The sequence below is a fragment of the Panonychus citri genome, unplaced genomic scaffold, assembly GCF_014898815.1.
Source record: "Panonychus citri isolate SS breed McGregor unplaced genomic scaffold, ASM1489881v1 Contig00023, whole genome shotgun sequence".
NCBI lineage: Eukaryota > Metazoa > Arthropoda > Arachnida > Trombidiformes > Tetranychidae > Panonychus > Panonychus citri.
In genome coordinates, this window is record NW_026515428.1 from 1,004,647 (window position 1) to 1,025,836 (window position 21,190).

Genomic DNA, 21,190 nt, shown 5'->3' on the forward strand with positions numbered 1-21,190 from the left:
AATCGTTGGGAACTCTTTTCATATTCATCTTCATCTCCAAGTTTACCGTATTAATTTTTCACAGCAGTAGTTGATTAAGAAGATGAAAAGTTATCCAATTAATCATAATCTCATTGACAAATCGCTTTTGATCAACATTAAATTATTTTGATTTAATGATAAAAAACAAAATCGTTTTGATGATATTACTGGTTAGTGTTATTACTTTGATCAGAATTTAACTTTGATAAACAATTTGAAACCATTGGTTGAAAAACTGATAATCTTAAAATCAATTGGATTCATATGGATGATCACTGGTAATCTTATTTATGTTTAGGATTTCTTATTACTTCAATCGTAATTTAGCCTCGGGTGATAGTTGAAATTAAAAGTTCGCCAAGGACGAAAAGGAAAAGTTTCTTAATCTGACGTAGAATTGGAAAGATGATTATGAAGATGATGATGAAGTGTAAAAGAATCACGAATGAGACGAAAATTATGATTACAAGAAGAAGAAGAAGAGGAAAGTGAGATAAGGTAAAAAAGAAAGAGAGGAAATGAAGATGAGAAGAGAAAAAGAGAGAGATTTGAAATGAAGAAGAAAACGATAAACATCGTTTTTGGCCTTACTAACCTAAAGAAGATAATAGAGAGAAAGAGAGAGAGAGAGAGATGAGAGATGATAAAGAAAGAGAAGATAAAGTGAAGATTCTCTTCTCTGTCCATGAATTCCATGAAGGTGGAATAAGCGAAAACAGGAATATCCTGATCTTTTTTCTTCCCTTCGATTCGTCGATTCAAATTCGAACCCGCCTTCCTCTTACTTTCTCTCTTTCGAAAAATGTAACTCTCTCTCTCTCTCTCTCTCTCTCTCTCTCTCTCTCTCTCTCTCTCTCTCTTCTCATCCTTCACGATGAAGATGATGTTATCCTGATGATAATTTTCTTATCCTCCAAACAACATAATGTCCCGACCCCAAAAACGAAGTGAATCCGCTCGAAATTGTGTAAGAGAAAAAAAGAAGATAACAAAAATATTAGACAGATAGAAAAGAAAGAGGAAGATGATTAAGATGATAAATCAGATGGTTAACAAGTGAGAGAGAAAGAGAGAAGCGAAAAAAAAGTTCTAAACAAAGTTTTCTTACCTCAAACTTACCTTGTTTTCACATTTTCCATTTCGTTACAAGAGTTTGCATCGTTTCGTTGTAACGTTTTCATCCATTAACGATCATTTCTGATCATCTCTTTTCTCTTGATTGTTCAAATTGTGATTAACCTCATCACTTAATCATCATGTTAATCAACTGATTTCAATTTTCTCCAATCGTTACCATGGATAATATTTTTCTCTCGTTTTCTTATTGAGTTTTCTGTGAACTTTAATTGTGATTTAATTTTTTACTTTTTCGATAATAACTTTTTTTTTTAAATTTTCTCTTTGTGGTGAATTAAATTGTTACAATCAACAAAATGGATTATATCAGTTGTACAATTAAATCACCTTCGTATCGATACAATCAAGGGTAAGTTAATTGTTACTTTGCCCTTTGGGGTTCAAAGCAAACTTTTTAATTATCTTGTCAATCCAACCAATTAGCTTCACTAATCATGATTAAACTTTTTGTTTTCTCAATGATTAAAACAAATTGATAATAATTGTTTAACTAATTGTTATTTAAACACCTTGATCATCATCATTTAAATATTTAAACAAAATACAATTAATATCAAATGATTAGCTTTAAATGAGTGACATTGAAATTATTACAAAAACAACAACAATCAATGTTAAACTAACACAATCAGTAATCAAATTAAATTTTAATTTCACTTTCCCTTACCAAACAATTTAATTATATCTCACAATTAATGATTAATTAAGAATGACACTCAATATATATTTAATAATAATATAAACTTGACTTAATTAAAAGTTGTTGAAACTTTTTGGTAAACAGTTAATTTAGTTTAAATTGTTTAGTAAAATTAAATTAACAATTTAGTTCCTCTTCTCAAATCAAATTTAAATCTCATATTTCCAGACCCAACCTACACCTTAATCATTATATTAGCTGTTTATTTCTCAACAATTTACTAATTGTTCATCGACATTGGCAAAAGCCGGTAATAAAATCATACACATATTTAATCATCACAATTGACCCTGTAATTTAATATGTATTGTTAATGGTTAACATTTTGTAATCAGCTTAATTAATATGAATGTTGAATTTGTAATCAAGTGAAAGTTAATTGTTGTTGACAATTTAGCTAAATTTGGCTCTGTGACCTTAACTAAATTCAAACCTTATTAAGATAAATACAATCAGCTTTTCATATGTGTGAGTGTTACCATGAAAATCAACAACAATTTAACTTTAATCACAAACAATTTAAAATGATTTGTTGTCTCTTTTATTATTGAATAACAATTAAAATGATTCACTAAATTGAGATGGTAAAACTTTGTAAGATTTATTGATTTACAATCAATCAATTGATTAGAAAATTTAAATTTCCATTCTCAAGTGATTTAAATTGTTCTTAATTGTTACATCAATGATAATCATCCAATGTTAATCATTTAAAATTTTAAGATTCCATTTGAATATTAATTGTGATCAGTTGAGTTTAATTGTTGATTTGTTTTATCAAAAACTAATCGTCAAACAATTTAGCTCAAACAATTAAACATTTCATGATGACAACAATGTTTTTAAATATTTTCACCATCAAAAAATTAATTGTTGATGATTAAATAAACAATTGTTGACATTGATTGTTAATAGTGTTAAGGTAAGAAGGTCTTAATTGTCCCACTGTCCTTGTTTATTATGATATTCAATCAGTAACAATTAACTATTGTCAATAATGATAATCAGTTAATCGTGAAACGGATTAGGTGATAATCATTACTAATTGTTGTTAAACGGTGTTGATGGTGATTGTTTAATTGTTGATAATGATGATTGATTGTAATTGAAAAAAAAGTTAAAGTTAAAATCTCTAGTTGATTTGTTGATCATGATTAACTGTTGATTCAGTTATAAAAAGATTGATCTTTAATCCTTAACAATTAAGCTCATTTTCAGTATAATTATTATTATATTATGTTGATTGTGTTGATTGTGTTGATTTCTTATTGTTAATATTTGATGAGCTTGATGATTATGATGATGATGGATTGATAATGATTGACCAACATCAGAAAAAAGCAATTAAATTGTTCTAGACATGATTTAATTTGATCACAATTAACTTTCTATCACAATTGGTGTATTATTATTGACCAACAATGAGAAACTGAATCAATGTTGTTTCATCATCTCCTCTTATTGTTGATTGTAATGATTAACTTGATGAAAAGTAATAAGTAAATCATCCTTATCATTATCATCAATTTTATGACAATTAAGATGAAATTAGAATCCAGAAACTGATTTGATCAACATGATTAGTAACAATTTGAGAGATTATAATTACAATCATGATGATGATCATGTGAAAGTTGATTAAAGTGAGATGATGATGATTATCAAATGATGGTGATGATATTTCAATCATCAATTGATTGTTGATCAATATTTACCTTAATTGTTGGGAAAATTTTTCCCAAAATCAAAATCAAATTGAAAGATTTCATCTTAATCCGATTTTAATTGTTTTACCAAGTGATCATGATTTCTTTGTGATGATTTTCAATTAAATGAAAATCTTAATCAATTTTGATGATGACTTAAAGTACTAAGGTTACACCCAAACAATTAACTTAATTGTTGAGTTGAAAAGTTTTTAAAACCTTGAAATTGAATAGCAAAAGGGTCAATAGTAAAAGTATTATCACAAAAAGGAAAATATTGAACAATTAGTTGATTGTTTAGCTTAATTTTCACGCTTGATGACAATTTTCAACTCGGAAATGGTCAATTCAATTAGTTATGATGATAGTAATTGATTAATTAATTTAGGTTGCCTTTAAATTGTTGACCAATTGTCATGATTTAATTTGACAAAAGGGTTAACCAGGTCAATCTGTAAAAACTTTTGTATTAGTTTAAAACCTTTTCATAAGCAATTGGTATTAATTGTAAATCTTTAATCGTGATCAAAGACCTTAATTGTTTCTGGTTAAAGAGGGAGATGATTATGTTTATGATGATCACAATTAATTAATTAACAAAAGTAGCACGTATTGTCAACGCGTGTTTATATATATTTGTATACATAAAAGGGGAAACATAAAACTTGAATAGTTAGTTAATTGTTGTTTTGCTGTTGTGATTAAATTGTTTATCTGTTCACTTTCACTTTAATTGTAGTTTGTTAAATCATAAACATCAACGCAAGAATACAGCAATTAACTTTGTATATTATTATTAGATAATCATCTGAATGTTGGAAAAGTTTTCCGAGAGTTAGAACTTTTTTTTTTCTTTAACCTCGAATTTAATTTTCTTCCGGTTATCTTATTGTTGATAATAAGATAATATCTTATTAAAACAGTGCTAAAGTGACATTTGAATATTTATTCATATGATTGAGTGGACAATTAATTATTGGACAATTAGCTAATCAACAATTTAGCTAACAAGTTTGTTGACTTTTACCAGCAACTGTAGGTCAGAAAATCGTAGTTTGAGTTGACCATCTCGAAAACTAATCTAATTTAATTTGCTTTCGGTGAAATATCGTTGATTGACCGTCAATAAATTGAGAGAGAGAGAGAGAGAGAGAGAGAGAGAGAGAGAGAGAGAGAGATGGTCATCTTCATTGAAATCGAAAGCGATGATTGACCTGAAAAAGAAAATTTCGAAATCGTTAGAACTATTAAGAACTCGAAAAGTTTTCAACAAAAGTTTTTCAACTTTGATCTTTTGATACGAAAACAATTGAAAAAGTTTCTACGAACAATTAAATTAAATGATCAACAATCATCACAGTCACAATTTAATTTAAATGTTAATTTAAAAATTAATTAGCCATCAGTTACAACGATTAAATTGTCTAATTAAATGAGCAACAAACAATCAGTTTGATAATTATTTCAACATGGAAAATGTAAACAATTTAATTCAGTTAAAACTGATCGGTATTAAATGATTGCAACAATCAGACTAATTGTCTAAATTAAGAGCTTAATTTTAGCTCTTTAATTTGGTTGATAACATTCAATTAGTTTTAATTGTAATCCATTTTTATCACTTTCTTTATAAATCATCATCATCACTAATAACAATCAAATCAATTTGTCTCGATCAATTGATTCTCAACAATTTAAACATTGGTTTAATCAACTCAGTGTAACAATTTAAAAAATATTGATTAAGATTTTCAAATGAAAAATATTGTCTGATTATAAATTACACTTTGATTGATTCAATTTAAAATCACAATCAACTAATCATCAATTGCTAAATAGTTATATTTATATTGCTTGATTATTTTGCTTTTAGATGAAACCAACTTTTTGTTAACCATCACAATCAAAATAAATCACAATTAAGTTTACAATTGACCTTACAAAATTTGATTGTAAATCATAATCTTGATCAGTGAACTTAATTAAACTCCTAATTAAGGACTAATTATCTGTTAGAATTAATTGTTAATCAAGTTTTTGTCTTTCATGTTTCTCTTGATTGTTATCGAGTTTATGTCAAGTTAACAATTTAGGTCACAGAAAAATGTTGATTGTTGATGATTAAGATGATGATGATTAAGGTGATGATGATGAGGAAGCAACAATTGGTTAATCATTGAGAAAAATTAACTGATCATGTTAAATGTAAATTCATCATTAATGATTAATGAATTTTTGTCATTCATTATAATTGATCAACAACAGTAAGTTAAGATTTGATGGCGATTTATTAATTATTACTAATTGTTACTTACAGGAAATCAAAGATTGGCTTATTGTGGATACTTAAATCATGGTTATGTTTAATTGTTTTGATTAATTATTTAATTGTTCCAATTGTTCAAAGTCAACGACACAAAGGACGTAATTTCAATGGAGCAGCTCTATCAGCTTTAATTGATATTTCAAAGGTAAATGATTAACTAATTGTTGTAACAATTTAACTGATTCAGTTTAATGAAACAAATATTCAAGGTTTCTAATGAGCTGAATAAACAATTTAATCACTTAATTGTTAACAATTTAACCATAGAAAAGGATGTTAATTACAAGTCGTAATTGATGATCAACTGTGATGATTTAATATCCATTGGATTTATAATCAATGTTGTTTATATTAATAAAAGTTACAATCAAGGACTTTAATCATATGGAATGACCTTCCTAACAATTAACCAATGTAATTGATTAAATGATGATGATAGTTAGTTAATTATCCATAACAATTACAACTTTTCCATCGCTGGAATGATTAAATTATCTGTTGAGATTTTTTCCCTTTTGGTCAAGCATATCGACGTTATTTGTTAATTGTTGTGATTAATTTTCTCTCTTTATCTGATTGAATTAAAGGGTTACACAATTAACTCATCTCCACCATTGGATGGATCATCATTAAGTTCAACAATTAACAGTGATTTACGTCGCAATCAAGCATTAAAGGAAATACCTTCACCTTCATTGGGTTTAAATGATGTCGTTAATCAAGCTGATCAAATTGTTAGGAAACGACTTGAAGATATTGAACCAAATATATTGTCGAGTGGTAAGTTAATTGTTGACAATTTAAACTACAATTTAGATTAACTAATCAAAGTTTTTTCCATGTTACTAGTTGATCATTTGATTTGATTGCTCGTAGTTAATTGATGACCACGATATCGATATGAGATTTTGAATGAAAGTGTCAAAATGATTAACTAACTTTTAATTAGTTTCGATATTGTTAATTAAATTAATTTACATTAACAGTGATTAAAAATTGATGTTGTATTTATATCAAGATGTTAATTTGCTGATTGATTAAAATATATAATTGTAATTGTTTTATTAATAAGTTAATTAGAAATGAAAAGTTTAATTGTTCCGGTAACACAATTAAATTAAATTGTTACGAAGATCGTGAAAAATATATTGTAATCAATTAAGTTAATTTGTTAATTTTGTTTTTATATTGTTATTAATCATTACAGTGATCACGAACAATTAAAAGTGATGATTATGATTAAGAAAATAAGATCAACCTTTAATTATGGAGTGAAAGTTTTAATTATTTACTTGATAATAACGAGGAAAATGTTAACAATTAACAATCAGCCAACAACGAGAAACAATTAACTTTGGGTTGGTTATAAATTGTCATAAATAAAACATGATTAAATTATCAAGTGATTAGTTTCATCTTAAATTGTTACTTGTATAATAATTTATACTTTTCATCATAAAAATTGTTATCCAACAATCAACTGATTACTGATCAATTGACATATAAATTAGATATCATTATATCAGGTTAATCATAATCATCTTGAAAACAATGAGTTAATAACAACAATTTATTTTTGAACAATTTAAATCCTCAATTAATTGTTGTGTGTGAGTAAAAATCTCAATTTGAATAAATTGTTCAATATAAATTTCACTTGAAAGTAAAAATTTTTTTAATCATTTACTTAATTAAATTGTTCGCGATGATGATTAACTGTTGATGGTTAAGTAATTAAGTTAATTTTACCTTGATTTAATCAGCTTGATGTCTTTGATTTGTCAAATGATTAAAAGTTAATCTCTAATTACCTTGGAAAGTTATTCTAATTTAATATTGACAATTTAAATTAATTGTTAAAGGAAAAGTTTGATTTACTTTTGGTTGGCATGATTAAAGTTAATTGTGGTTTTCTTATATTATTTATACACTTTCATTATTATTCATTACAATTAGAAGATGATTAAGTTTAATGTTATTACCATTGATTATCAGATTTTACAATCAGTTGGTAATTTTAATCAATAATAACAATCACAATTAAAGGTTGATTAACTAAATTAACCTTGTATTGTGAGTGTCTTATGGTTGATTATGATTGAGCTTGTTGATTGTTGGTCAATTGTGAAAATCATTACCATTTATTATCTGATCAATATGATCATCAAAGTGATGATCATAATTGTAATCAATATCAGATCTTAATCATCATCACGATTTAAATTTTTCCCTTTTTTGTTGTTATATGAATGATTAAATTTCCTTCTAATTGTCTTATTTTGATTATCATGTGAATTATTCAACTAATCAAAATAAAAGTAAAAGTTGATCAGCTTTTGTTCAACAGTTAATTGTGTTATTAGGGTTGAATGGTTTGATTGTTGTTGGTTAATCACAATAAGACAAATAATCCAATGTAAATCATATAATGATTTATGTGTTGGTTGACATTTGATTTGATTTTCCTGCTTCACATGCGATAGACACAATTGATTAGTGAGATGATTAAGCACAATGATTAGTATGATTACGGTGAGAATTATTTACAATTAAGAATTTGCTATTTTTTTCCAACAGATAATTGTGATTGTATTAATTGGGAATAACAATAAGAGTAGGAATGAGTTTTTTTCTTCTTGTAATTATCAATTAGATATTGAGTAGATTATCTAAAAGCTATTGTGATAAATGTCCTGAGAAATTAAATTTTGAGAACAATCAAAATATTAATGTGACCACTTTCATTGATCACAAAAGTGATTATGTCACCAAATTAACATGGATCATGATGTGTTCACATTAGCGGAGTGATAATTTAAAGAAAGAATATAAAAAACAGGATAATCTAATCACAATGCCGGAGGATTAAAGAATAATCCAAATTGATCAAATTCTGATTTTTCCTTTTTTTTCAATTTCTTTTCTTTTCCATTCCAATCATGTAATAGGAGCCATTCAAACGCCTGGATCACAAGGATGGTTTCTTGCTGCTGCTTCTCGGACCAAAATTGTTGCCAAAAATTTCTCTCGTCCAGCTTTAATTGCAGAAGAATCATCAAAAATAATCGCCAACAGGTAAACCAACATTAAAATAGAAAATTAAAAAGAAGAAAAAATCAACAACATTGAGATGATATAGAAAAGAAAACACAAAAAGTGAAACCGTAAATTAATGTAACACAAATTAACTGTTAAAAATACACTTAATTTATCTCAACAATTGAATACTTACAGTTATCAGAAGAAGAATATAGTTAACTGATTATTAACATTATTTAAATATTAAAAATAATTGTAAATCACGAATCACAATTTAATAGAAAAACATAAATTCTATTCAAGAAAATGAAAACATTCAAATGAAGATAAATTTTCATATTCATCTAAAGGGGTTAACCGTTAAAGCGGCTCACAAACGAGGTAGAAACATAAATACAACCTTTACAGATGTAATTGTAATCAGTAGACACTTGGAACACAAATTTATCCATAAATAGTTAAACTACTTAACACAATTAAAAGAACAATTTAATTTAATCAATTAGAATTAGTTTTTAATCTTGTAATTTGATTTCTGAACGACGAATGCGCTGCCCTCTGGTATTGGAGGGAAAACTCAGTTTGTTAGTTGGAAAAATGTTCCAATGTTTTTATTTCCTCATTCGTTTGTGATTAACGTTTTTTTAATTGTTCTCGCAATTAAAGTGTTTAATTTAGTTGTTAGATTATAAATTCGTAAGTATGGTTGCATCTAGTTTGTGAATTTCTTCAAAATTCATCTTCTAAGTTGTGGTTTTATGTTCTTTTTTCTCTTTCTTTTGATTGAGAATTTCTCTTGTGATTAATAATTTTTTTTTGTTCTTTTTTTTTTTTGTTCTATTCTTTTTGGGCTTGGTTTTTGATCGTTTTCTTGGACTTTTGTTCTTTTCTCTCTCTCTTTCTTGATTTTGGTTTGTTTTGTGGTGATCGGTGGTCAGTCTTAAGCTATCTCGTAATGATATTATTACCAATTTAGGGTCGACCGATTTAAGAGGAACTCTACTTGAAAATGAGTGTCCTCGAAAGGTTAACCTTTTACCTTGTCATCCTGGTAAATATCGCTCATTTTCGGGTCATTGTAATAATGTTCAACATCCTTATTGGGGTAATTCGGTAACATCTTATGTAAGGTATTTTCCTTCCCAATATGCTGATTCTATTTCATCTCCTCGAGCTTCAGTTACCGGTGGTGAACTCCCATCGGCTCGTGATGTCTCCATTAGGGTTCACCAAGGTTCTGAGGTTGAACATCCTCATATTACTACATTACTTGCCTTTTTTGGAGAATTTATTTTCCATGATCTCTATCACACCGCTCAAATGGTTGGTCATCGTGGTCATCGTATCAAATGTTGTGGCCTCAAATCAAATCTAATCCACCCTGAATGTTTACCAATAAGAATTCAAAGAGACGATCCAATGTACATAGAAATGAAACAAACTTGTATTGATTATGTACGATCATGTCCAGGTATCAGATTAGGTTGTACCCTTGGACCCAGAGAACAAGTTAATCAGGTAATTATCAACAATCACCCGTTAATCCAAATTGAAAGTAACAATCAATTTAATGATAAATCTGCTGCCACCTTTTGATTTACTTTGAAAACGTTAATCCACAAAAAAATCTGTTAATCTTTCGTTTTTTAATTTACTTTCTTTAACATCTCTTTTGCATCTTTTGTATGTCAGGTCACATCCTTTTTAGATGGATCAACAATCTATGGATCATCGGAAGAGGAATCTCACCTTATTCGAAGCTTCAAAGATGGTCAACTTAAATCTCAATTGGTCCAAGGTAAAAATGGAGTTAAACGTGAACTATTACCCGCTATGGACGGAGCCCAAGATTGTCGTGGTTCGATGAGCCATGTACCCGGTAAAGGTTGTTTCTATGCTGGTGATATTCGGGTCAATGAGAATGTTGGTCTAACCTTGATGCACACTTTATGGTTACGTGAACATAATCGAATCGCCCGTAAATTGGCTTCTCTTAATCCTCATTACAATGATGAGAAATTATTCCAAGAATCTCGAGCAATTGTTGCCGGTCAAATTCAACACATTGTTTACACTGAACTTGTTCCAGCTCTTCTTGGTTCCGAAGTTACAACTCAATATGATCTTATTCCTTTAACCGATGGATTCTATTCAGGATATAATATGGAAATCGATCCAAGTATGGACAATGCCGTTGCTACTGCAGTGTTACCCTTTTTATATTCAATGTTACCCTCACGATTAGAAAGATATTCACCTAAATTGGCCATGCTTGGTACTCGAAAAATGTCCGAAACTTATTTCAATCCATCTGATCTCTATGATGTTGCTAAATTTGATGAATATCTGATGGGACTTATTTCACAAAATGCTTACCAACCCGATGTTTTTGTCTCCCGTGAATTAACAAATAATATTGTCCAAGAACCAAAAGAAGGTCTCGATTTGGTTGCAATTATTATTCAACAAGGTCGCGATCATGGTATTCCAAGTTACACTCATGTCCGTCGATATTGTTCAATTGAACCAGAAATTCGTAATTGGGATGATTTAACAACCATTTTAAATGTTACAATCGTTCAAAAATTGTCTACCGTTTATAAGTAAGATCATTTATCATGAACCAAACAATTATTAATAATTTTCTTTTAATTGTCTTTTGTCTCTTTAAGGGATGTTAATGATATCGATTTATTTACTGGTGGACTTGCCGAAGCTTCACTTCCAGGAGCTATTGTTGGACCGACTTTTGCTTGTCTTCTTGCTCGACAATTTAATGCAATTCGACGTGGTGATCGATATTGGTACGAAAACGATTTACCACCTTCGTCCTTTAGTAAAGCTCAATTAACCGAGATTCGAAAAGCAAGTTTAGCAAGTTTAATCTGCGCTAACGGTGATAGTATGGACTTCGTTCAACCTTCGACTATGGTTTTATCTGATGCTTATCTTAACGCTTTCCAATACTGTTCCAATATTCCGACAATAAATTTTGACCCATGGAAAACTGAATCTTCCCAAAGTCGAATACCTCAAGCTGTGATGAAGGAGACACTTGAAAAAGCATCAGTACAAATTAACAATTTACGACAATTGGAAAGATCTTCAATAGGTCAAGGAGCTCCTCGAGGAAGTCCTCAAGCTGAACATTTAGGTTTCGCTCGACCCAAAAGACAAGCAATCGAAATGGGCAACACATCTTTTGTTCTTGAAATAATTTCCAACAATTTAGTTCGATCACTTATCAAACGACACAAGGATCGTGAAGTTGGACGATCGTTAAAATTTGCTTTAGATGATATTATGACCATGTTACCTGAAATCGATCTTGCTGAACTTGGAGATGCTCGACCATTACCCGAAATAGCAGCATTAAGGTCAAGTGATTGTTTCGAAGAGCCAACACCCTGTGACCATACAACTCCATTCCGTACCTACACCGGTTGGTGTAACAATTTAAAAAATCCGATTGTTGGTAATTCGCTGAAAACTTTTGACCGTTTCTTACCTTCCCGATACGATGACGGAATCGCTTCACCTCGAAAAAAGACCAAATCGGGTAAAATATTGCCCTCTGGTCGTTTAGTATCAACCTCAATGCACTATGATATTAGTTCACCTCATGTTCGTTATGCTTTGGTCACTATGCAATTTGGTCAATTTCTTGATCACGATCTTACCTTTACACCGATGTACTTGGGTCCTGGTAACACAATTTTAAATTGTAAATCTTGCGATTCTCGAAAAACAGTTCACCCTGAATGTAATCCAATTCTAATTCCCAAAAATGATCCACATTTTCCCTCCGTTAATTCAACTACTGGTAAACGTCAATGTTTACATTCTGTTCGGTCGATAAATGGTCAAACTCGCCTTGGACCAAGAGAGCAGATCAACCAAATTACACCGCTACTTGATGGGTCCAATGTTTATGGTTCTGATCCTTGTGAAGCTCGTATGTTACGTTCGTTAACCGGTGGTCGGCTTAATGCAACCCGTCATCCACTTCCAGGTCACAAAGAGCTACTACCACAAACCTCAGAGCATCCTGAATGTGTTGCACCTTCTGGACTTTGTTTCGAAGCGGGTGACGTACGATCATCGGAACAACCAAGTTTGGCCTGTATGCACACCATTTGGCTTCGTCAGCATAACAAAATTGTCGGAGAATTGGCCTCAGTTAATCCTCATTGGGATGATGAGAAACTTTATCAAACCGGTCGTAAGATTGTCGGTGCGCTTCTTCAACGTGTCACTTACGGTGAATTTTTACCTCGAGTCTTGGGTATCGATTATTTGAACAAATTTGGACTTGCCCTTTCAACCTCAGGTTATCATGAAGGTTATGATCCAAACTGTCGACCAGTTATTTTCAATGAATTCGCGGCCGCTGTTTTCCGTTTTGGTCATTCACTTCTTCGTCCATCATTCGCTCGTCTTGGTAGAACCTTTCGACCAGTTGATGGACCACTTAAACTTCGAAGTTCCTTCTTCAATTCAGACATGCTTTATTCAGGTAAATTCTCATGAATACTTGTTAAATTTAATTCTAATTACTAATTTATTCTCTTTATTTACAATCAGCTGGTGCTATTGATAATATTCTCAGAGGAATCATTACAAATAGTATTGAGACTTTGGACAATTCAATTACCGAAGAAGTGACCAATCATTTGTTCGAGGATCGAAAGGTTCCTTTCTCAGGAATGGATCTTATTTCATTGAATATTCAACGTGCTCGTGATCATGGAATTCCTCCTTATAATGAATACAGAGTAGCTTGTAATATGAGTCGAGCGAAAACATTTGACGATTTGTCGAATGAAATTTCACCTAATCTAATTTCACGATTGAAAAAACTTTACGAGTAAGTATTAGTCGAATCTCCATAATACAAACAATTTTCTTAATTTAAACATTTGTAAAAAAATATTCTTAATTCTATCTAATCGATATTGTCATTTCTTTTCCATCTCTCAAGGCATGTTGATGATATCGATCTATTCACTGGTGGTATTTCTGAAACTGCTTTACATGGTGGTTCAGTTGGGCCAACTTTCGGCTGTGTATTAGGACTCCAATTCCAACGATTGAAACGATGTGATCGTTTTTGGCATGAAACAAATGATCCATTCATACGTTTCACCGAAGCTCAGTTGAATGAAATTCGTAAAATGAGTCTGGCCAAAGTGATTTGTGACAATTCAGATTCAATTGATATTATTCAACGTCATGTTATGGATCTTCCTGATTCATTCCTGTAAGCGAAAAAAATATCGAGACTAAATTTCACTAAATTAACAATTTTCTCTCCTTTTCTCTTTCTTTCTTTAAATTTTGCCCAATAGAAATCCTCGAGTTCCATGTTTATCTTTACCTTCAATTGATGTAACTAAATGGCGAGATACTGGAGATTCTTGTCTTATGGCCGGTAAACTAATCAAAACTGGCCGATCTATGAGACCCTCACCCTGTACCATGTGTATCTGTACAAATGAAGGAGTAAGTAACAATTAACAATTAAATGCGGCCTTTAAATAGCTGAAACAATTAGCTTACCTTAGCTGAATCGTTGAGTTTAATGTTTTCAAATTTATGATCTTAAAACATAGATTTACTATTATTCACATTTATTAACTTTCCAAAGGATAGAAAACAAATTTAAAACTGAATTAGTTAATTTTAAAACTTTTTTTTATTACTTTAACCTTTTGTTACTCCTCAGGTAACTTGTAGTTTACTTTATTATCATTCAGGACAAAAGCTTACCTGTGAAACTAATCATATGTGAATTGGTTTAGTTGGTTTACCTTTTCATTTTCATAAAAATTAAATGTAAAATGCTTAATCATTTTACTATTCATCATTACATAATTCTATATACTACATATACTTTAAGATGATGATAATAATCCAATTTTAATCTTTAAATCATTACAATGACCTAGAAGTTGATTTGTATTTAAGTTCATAGAAAAGGAAAACTTTTCTAAATTCATTCAAAAAGTTATCAAACAATCAAGTTAATACATTGATTATCAATATTCCTCTTTAATAATAACATTGTAAGCAGAGAGACAGAGAAAGAGGTCACTCAGGTCAGGTCATCGGGAAAACGGTCATCACCATGTTAACACTGGTAAACCAACGAGTGACCCAAGGTTATGAGGTCATTTACCTTTTAGTTTGCCCTAATAAAAGGCCAACTATTATACCGATGAATTATATATTAGGCCAATGACCATTTACCTATGTTATTATTACTATTATTGAGCTTGATTTTGATCGATGGTCAAATACACGGAACTAATCAAGTCTAAAATTAGCAATTTACTTACTGTTGATCTTTGCAACGAAAATAACATAGGATCAAGTTAGTTGCTATTAATTTCCATCCCATTGGGCAGTTAAATGGGTCACCGAATTTTCACCCATAAAAATGGCCTCAGGTCAGAATAAGATGAAACTTTAAAGACAAAAAAAATTACCGTTGTAAATTGTAATCAGCTTAACAATTAACCTCAATAGTTAAACTGTGTATGTGCGTCATTGCGATGTTACATTTAAATTGTTGTTTATGATTATCATTTTGCTGGTCAATCTTTCATAGGGATTGGAAAGTTATTTGTCTCTAATCAAATTTATCGATTTGCAAATGGGTCAATATTAAAATGGTTGAGCAATTTAATCACTTTTAAATTACATGCTAATTTAACAATTAAACTTATATATACGCACTAATCAGTAATCATTTGATAAAATGATTAGTATTTATTGTTACCATTGTGTGTGTGTGTGTTAACTGTTACTAAATCGTTACCCTTGGTATTACATGATGATGAACAATATTAGATGATTTTTTTTTACCTTAATTGTGATAATTGTGTTTCAGATTAATTTAGTTACGCTTATTGTTAATACTTGGTTAGTTTAAATTACTTCCCTACTAATGGTCCCTATTATTATTTTCAATATGACCATTAAACTTTGATTGTTCAACTTTAACAGTTAAATAAGTTAACTGATCAGGTCAATTTCATAGTTAATCACAATTAACTATTAAATACAATCCTAATCAAATTTGATGATGTAAACTTTAATTTCTGTTCAAATTTAAATCTATGATATATTATAACAACAAAAAAGTGAAAATGTTAATTTTAATTTCTACCACCAATCAATTAATTGGTTTGAATTATTTTCTCATCTTCAGAAATGAAAACATGATGATTATCATCATCATCATCGTGATTTTTATTGATTGTTGTATGAGTTAACAATGAAACCGAATCATAAAAATTAAATTATTAATAATAATCTAATTCATAATTAGTGATGATGATCAAAGTTGTGAACGAAAAAAAAAATCCGATTTAAACTCCCATTATAATTTGAACTAAATTTCAATTTATTGTTGTTATTGATTGCGAATTGAATTTTAATCATGATGTCAATCAATAAATTATTTTTCTTAACTTTAATCGTAACAATAATCATTGACCAACAGTTTCATTTGCTATTGTAAATTAAACTTAAATTGTTGATGAAAAATTAACTCTCCAAATCTATAAATAGTTAATCAAAAAATGAAGTAAAAAGTTTTTACTTTTATCCTCATTTATTCAAACAATTTGATTCCTTTACTTTCACATCAAAATTGTCAATCATGTTGATGATGATTTTCAGTTGATTGTAAATTGATAATAATCAACAATCATGATTTCAATAGTTAAACATATCTAAAAGTTTCCAATGTTGAACCTGAAAAAAAATGTTCCTTCAACTTTAATCAACTGTCATTCACCAAGGTAATTAGATTTAATTCAGTTAGTTGTTATCAATTGTTATCGTAATTGTTATGGTGATGGCGGCGGCGGCGGTGCTGATGGTGGTGGTGGTGGTTCATTTTGTGGTGGATAAAATTGAGAGTGGGTTCGGGAAAAGTTACTACGATGATGATTATCGCATATTAATTTATGATTAAATTACAACAATTTAAATGGATTGTTATTGTTGGTTAAACATGAATTTATATGGTATTTTCAACAATCATCTCTTAATTGTTGTTAATCATTTCAAAATGGTTGCAAAAGTTTAATGATCTCACCGAGTCCAGTATTCTGAGTGTAGGTTGACCATTTATATTAATAGTTTTTTTACTTTCCTGACCACAATCAACTTGATTACTTGATTAAATCCACTGAATTTGTCTCATGATTATAATCAATTGATTATGACTTGGTTATTATCATTTAGGGAAACAATGAAATCTTTTTATGTGAAATTGACTTGATAACAATTTAACTACTTGATTGTTGATTACTGGTTCAATTCTGTCATGGTTTTGATCACCTTAAATGTAACTAATGATTATTATCAAATGATGATGTTGATAATTAACAAGTACATTCAATGGTCATCATACAATCAATCTGGACTTGGAAGCAATTTAAATTGCTACTGTTGATAAAATCCCTTATAATCAAATGTTACCTACGCATTTAGGATTTGAGATGATGATGATGATGATGATGATGAAAGATTAAGTTAATCATTGATTTATTTATAATCTTAATCAAATGTTTAATATGATTTCAAACTTATTTCAATTATTGTTCATGTTTACCTGGTGATAGATTGAAAAGTTTTATTTATTACCTTTATTTTTTTACCGTTATTTTGACATATAACATGTCAAGGTTGATTATGATTATTATGATTTATGTTGGTTGACCTGTAAATTGATTGTTACACTTTTACACCTTTTAACTAGTTTAAATTGTTGTCAACAATTTAAAAATAGCTAAGCAATCAATATATTACAACCATTGGTTTGATTAGTGTTTTTTTTTGTTATTAAATTGAATTAATATCTTAATTTTTAACTTTCTAAATCTCAAATGGTTACTGACATATTACCCACTGTGAGTGTGTATTTTTGTTAATCATTATAATTCACTGCTTGATTGTCACAATCTAATCATAGCAATCAGTTGATTTTAAGGATTATAATAAAGATTTATGTTATCGTTACATTTAAAATTAGTATTAAATTGTGATGGTAGTTTTTTGCCCTTTATCCTTAATTGTCATTAGTTAATTTCTGTCAACTCTTCAGGCCTTGAAATATTATCTGTACACTTTAATTATTGACCTTAAAATGTATTCATGCTTAATTACTGCCGTTGTTTTTTGTAATAAGTTAATTTAATTTCAAGAATTAATATTTACTGAATTAGATGATTGTTGATGATTAAGATGATGATTGTGCTTATACATTTACATGCATCCTTTTAATGATGATGATCATTGTTAAGACATTTAAGAGAGTTACCTGAGCTTGTGTTAATTATTTTCTCAATATTTAATTTGTTAATCAGAGCAGTTGAAGAGATCATTACCTTTTTTTTAACTCTTATGATGATGGTCATTATTTTAATTAACTTGATGATAATCCTTGACCTGATCTTATAAATACATATATCAATAATAATAATGTGTAACTGTGGTCAGTATCATATTACCGGATGTGATTACAAAAAAAAGAGTTGGTCAGTTTACCTTGTAAATGTTTTTTTTAATACAGTCTATTAGGATTATATGGCCAGGTTAACATGATCAATATTCATTAGTTAATTAGCTTTTTGAATTATTGATCAACAATCAGTTAATCTCTTTCACCTTGATTGTTGTAACTTCTTACTTTTAATAATGAAAAAAAAAGTTACTATGTCGCCGTGTCACCTTAATCCAAGTGTAAACATTTTACCTGACAATTTAATGGACTATTGAGATAATAGGATGACGATGATGATGATGATGATGATGATGATGATATCCTTGATTGACAAAATTAAAGACCATGTACAAAGATTGGCCAAATTTAATCTCATGGACAAAGTGATGAGGATGGAAAGATGAGATTGGAGAGAGAGAGAGAAAGAGAGATGAAAAAAAATCTACCAAAGGTGATAAAAAATAAGCAACTGATGTGAAAATGATGAGGATGAAGATGAAGATGAAGGTGTATATAAGATGATGATGGTGGATGACAATTGATAAAACGATTTATAATCTTGAGAAACCCACCGAGGTTTTTGGAGGTGGAAATTTTTTCCTCTCCATCAAGATCTCACCTACTAATCTCTCAGCAAGAGAGACCAAGCATCTCATGTTTATTTTCAATTGAAAATTATTATTATCTTTAATATCTGTCCCTTGGTAAATGATAATAATGATAAAATTACCTGTGATTATCATCATCATCATTATCTTCATCAACTGGACTCATTTCAGCGTATAAATTTGCCCCAGAATCTGAGTAAATAATAATAATAGGAAAAACTTATAATGTTGATTGTAATCGTTTCGCACCTATGGACACTTTAATTGTCATTTTAGTTGTTTACTATTTGGACTCACGATTTAAATTACGAAAAAAAAATATATTTATTTTTACGATTTTATCGTTGATTATTATAATCTAATTGTTTGTTTTTTTTTCGCTCTTTTCTTTTATAGCCAATCTGTCATTCGATTAAGGTGAAAAATTGTTTCAATCTATTGACTTCATATCAACACAATCAAATCTTGGAGGATAATGTTTGTGCTGTTCAATGTTCATTTGCCATGAAAGTTGCCAAACTTTCTTAAATTAGTTTGCTCCAGATTATCATCATCATCATCATCAGCATCATTTGCATCATCTCTCTCACTCTTATCCAGATGATGAAAGAGAGAGAGAGGGAAAGATGAGGATATTAATGGACCTTTGGATTATCCAGATAACTGTAATCCTAAACCACTTCATACTCATTTAAAGTTATCACTTGAAATCTTGACAGTATCTTGCCTTTAACAACTATTTGCACCACTATCATTATCATTATCATCATCATCATCATCATCATCATCCACTATGATTAACAATCACCACCGTCAGTACATATGCAGTATCTCATCATCATCATTGCCATCATCACCTTATCATCATCATGATGATGTTTGCATGTCTCATGTCAACAAAAATTTACCTGTTTCCCTCCTCATGTATTACCAATGATAGAGGATGAAGAAAAAAATTACTTAATTATATTGAGACTGATTTTCACCTTTATCCTCATCTTAATCATTATTGTCATCTAATTATATCAATTACATATTCACCTCTCATCACCATATCTAAGGGCCTCTTCTTTTAATATTATTACATTATCAAGAGACCGTTTATCTTAATTATCATCATCATTATCGAAACTGCCAAAAAAAAGCAAGGATTGATTACTCACAATCAATGACAATCTATTGTTTATTGTTTAAATATCTTTGATTACTTTGTCTACTGTCAACAATTAACTTGATCTGGATTTGGATGGTGGTGTTGATTGTTAGGCCCAAGGAGATAATCAAGTTTATCACTACAAGAGAAACGAATTATGAATTAGATTTAATTTCAATACAATTAACTGAACAATCAAAGATGCAACAACAAAAAAATCAAACTTAATCAGATAAACACACTTGTTAATTTGATCAACAATTAGTTTAAGTATGGTAATCATAATTAACTAAATTGTATTATATGATTAATATGAAATTAAGATTGAATAAAAAGCAGAAAATAAAACTCACAATTAAAATCATCTTAATCATCTTGATTTTTATCATGAAAAGGTTAATAGTAAATGTGACCAGTTAATTGTTATTAATTTGGGAACAAAAATTAAGGGTTAACAGAGCTTGATTGTTGGCTGATTGTTAACAATTTAACTTCTAGTTTGAAGAGGTCATTGACAATTAACTGTCAGTTTTGTTTTTCTGTCAAAAAATTAACTCAATTAATTGTCCGGGTGAAAAAATTTCCAACAATTAAACAAGTTGAGGTAACAATTAACCACCAAAGTTAATCAAGTAACTTTATTCAAAACTAATTCACCTCTAAGTTAATTTTTATTAATAAAAGCACCAACAATTAAGCTCATTGATTAACCATCACTGGTTATTAACAATTAAATTCAATGTTGTTATTTTTAATCATTACAATCTTACAATGAAATCTAATTAACTTGGTTAGTTAATTGTTTCCATTTTGTATCAGAAAATATTATCAACTAATTATATTAGGGTGTTCGGGAGATAGCGCGCCTCGTGTTGAAAGAAGAAAATAGAAAATTATTTTTTACGTTTTTACGAGAGAATAGACTCTTCTTATTCGAAAAAACAGCAAAAGAAATTTTAAAACTCAACGAGTTTTTTATGGGC

At 29.3% G+C, this 21,190-nt stretch overlaps 1 protein-coding gene and 1 long non-coding RNA gene across 2 annotated transcripts; one reads left to right on the forward strand and one right to left on the reverse strand.

Annotated features, from left to right (window-relative positions):
• The first annotated feature begins 943 nt into the window (after positions 1-943).
• LOC128396454 (uncharacterized) lies at positions 944-20,571 on the forward strand. The gene is made up of 11 exons (XM_053357048.1): positions 944-1,507; positions 5,882-6,035; positions 6,478-6,670; positions 8,839-8,965; positions 9,868-10,447; positions 10,622-11,532; positions 11,602-13,445; positions 13,514-13,796; positions 13,911-14,189; positions 14,278-14,431; positions 19,451-20,571. Exons 1-11 carry the CDS (start codon positions 1,455-1,457, stop codon positions 19,580-19,582), a joined length of 4,710 nt encoding a protein of 1,569 aa, XP_053213023.1. The 5' UTR covers positions 944-1,454; the 3' UTR covers positions 19,583-20,571.
• LOC128396484 (uncharacterized) lies at positions 8,225-9,871 on the reverse strand. Its single transcript, XR_008326797.1, has 2 exons — positions 9,123-9,871; positions 8,225-8,925 (listed from the first exon to the last, which is right to left on the reverse strand). It is a non-coding gene; the product is annotated as an uncharacterized LOC128396484 (long non-coding RNA).
• Positions 20,572-21,190: the final 619 nt, after the last annotated feature.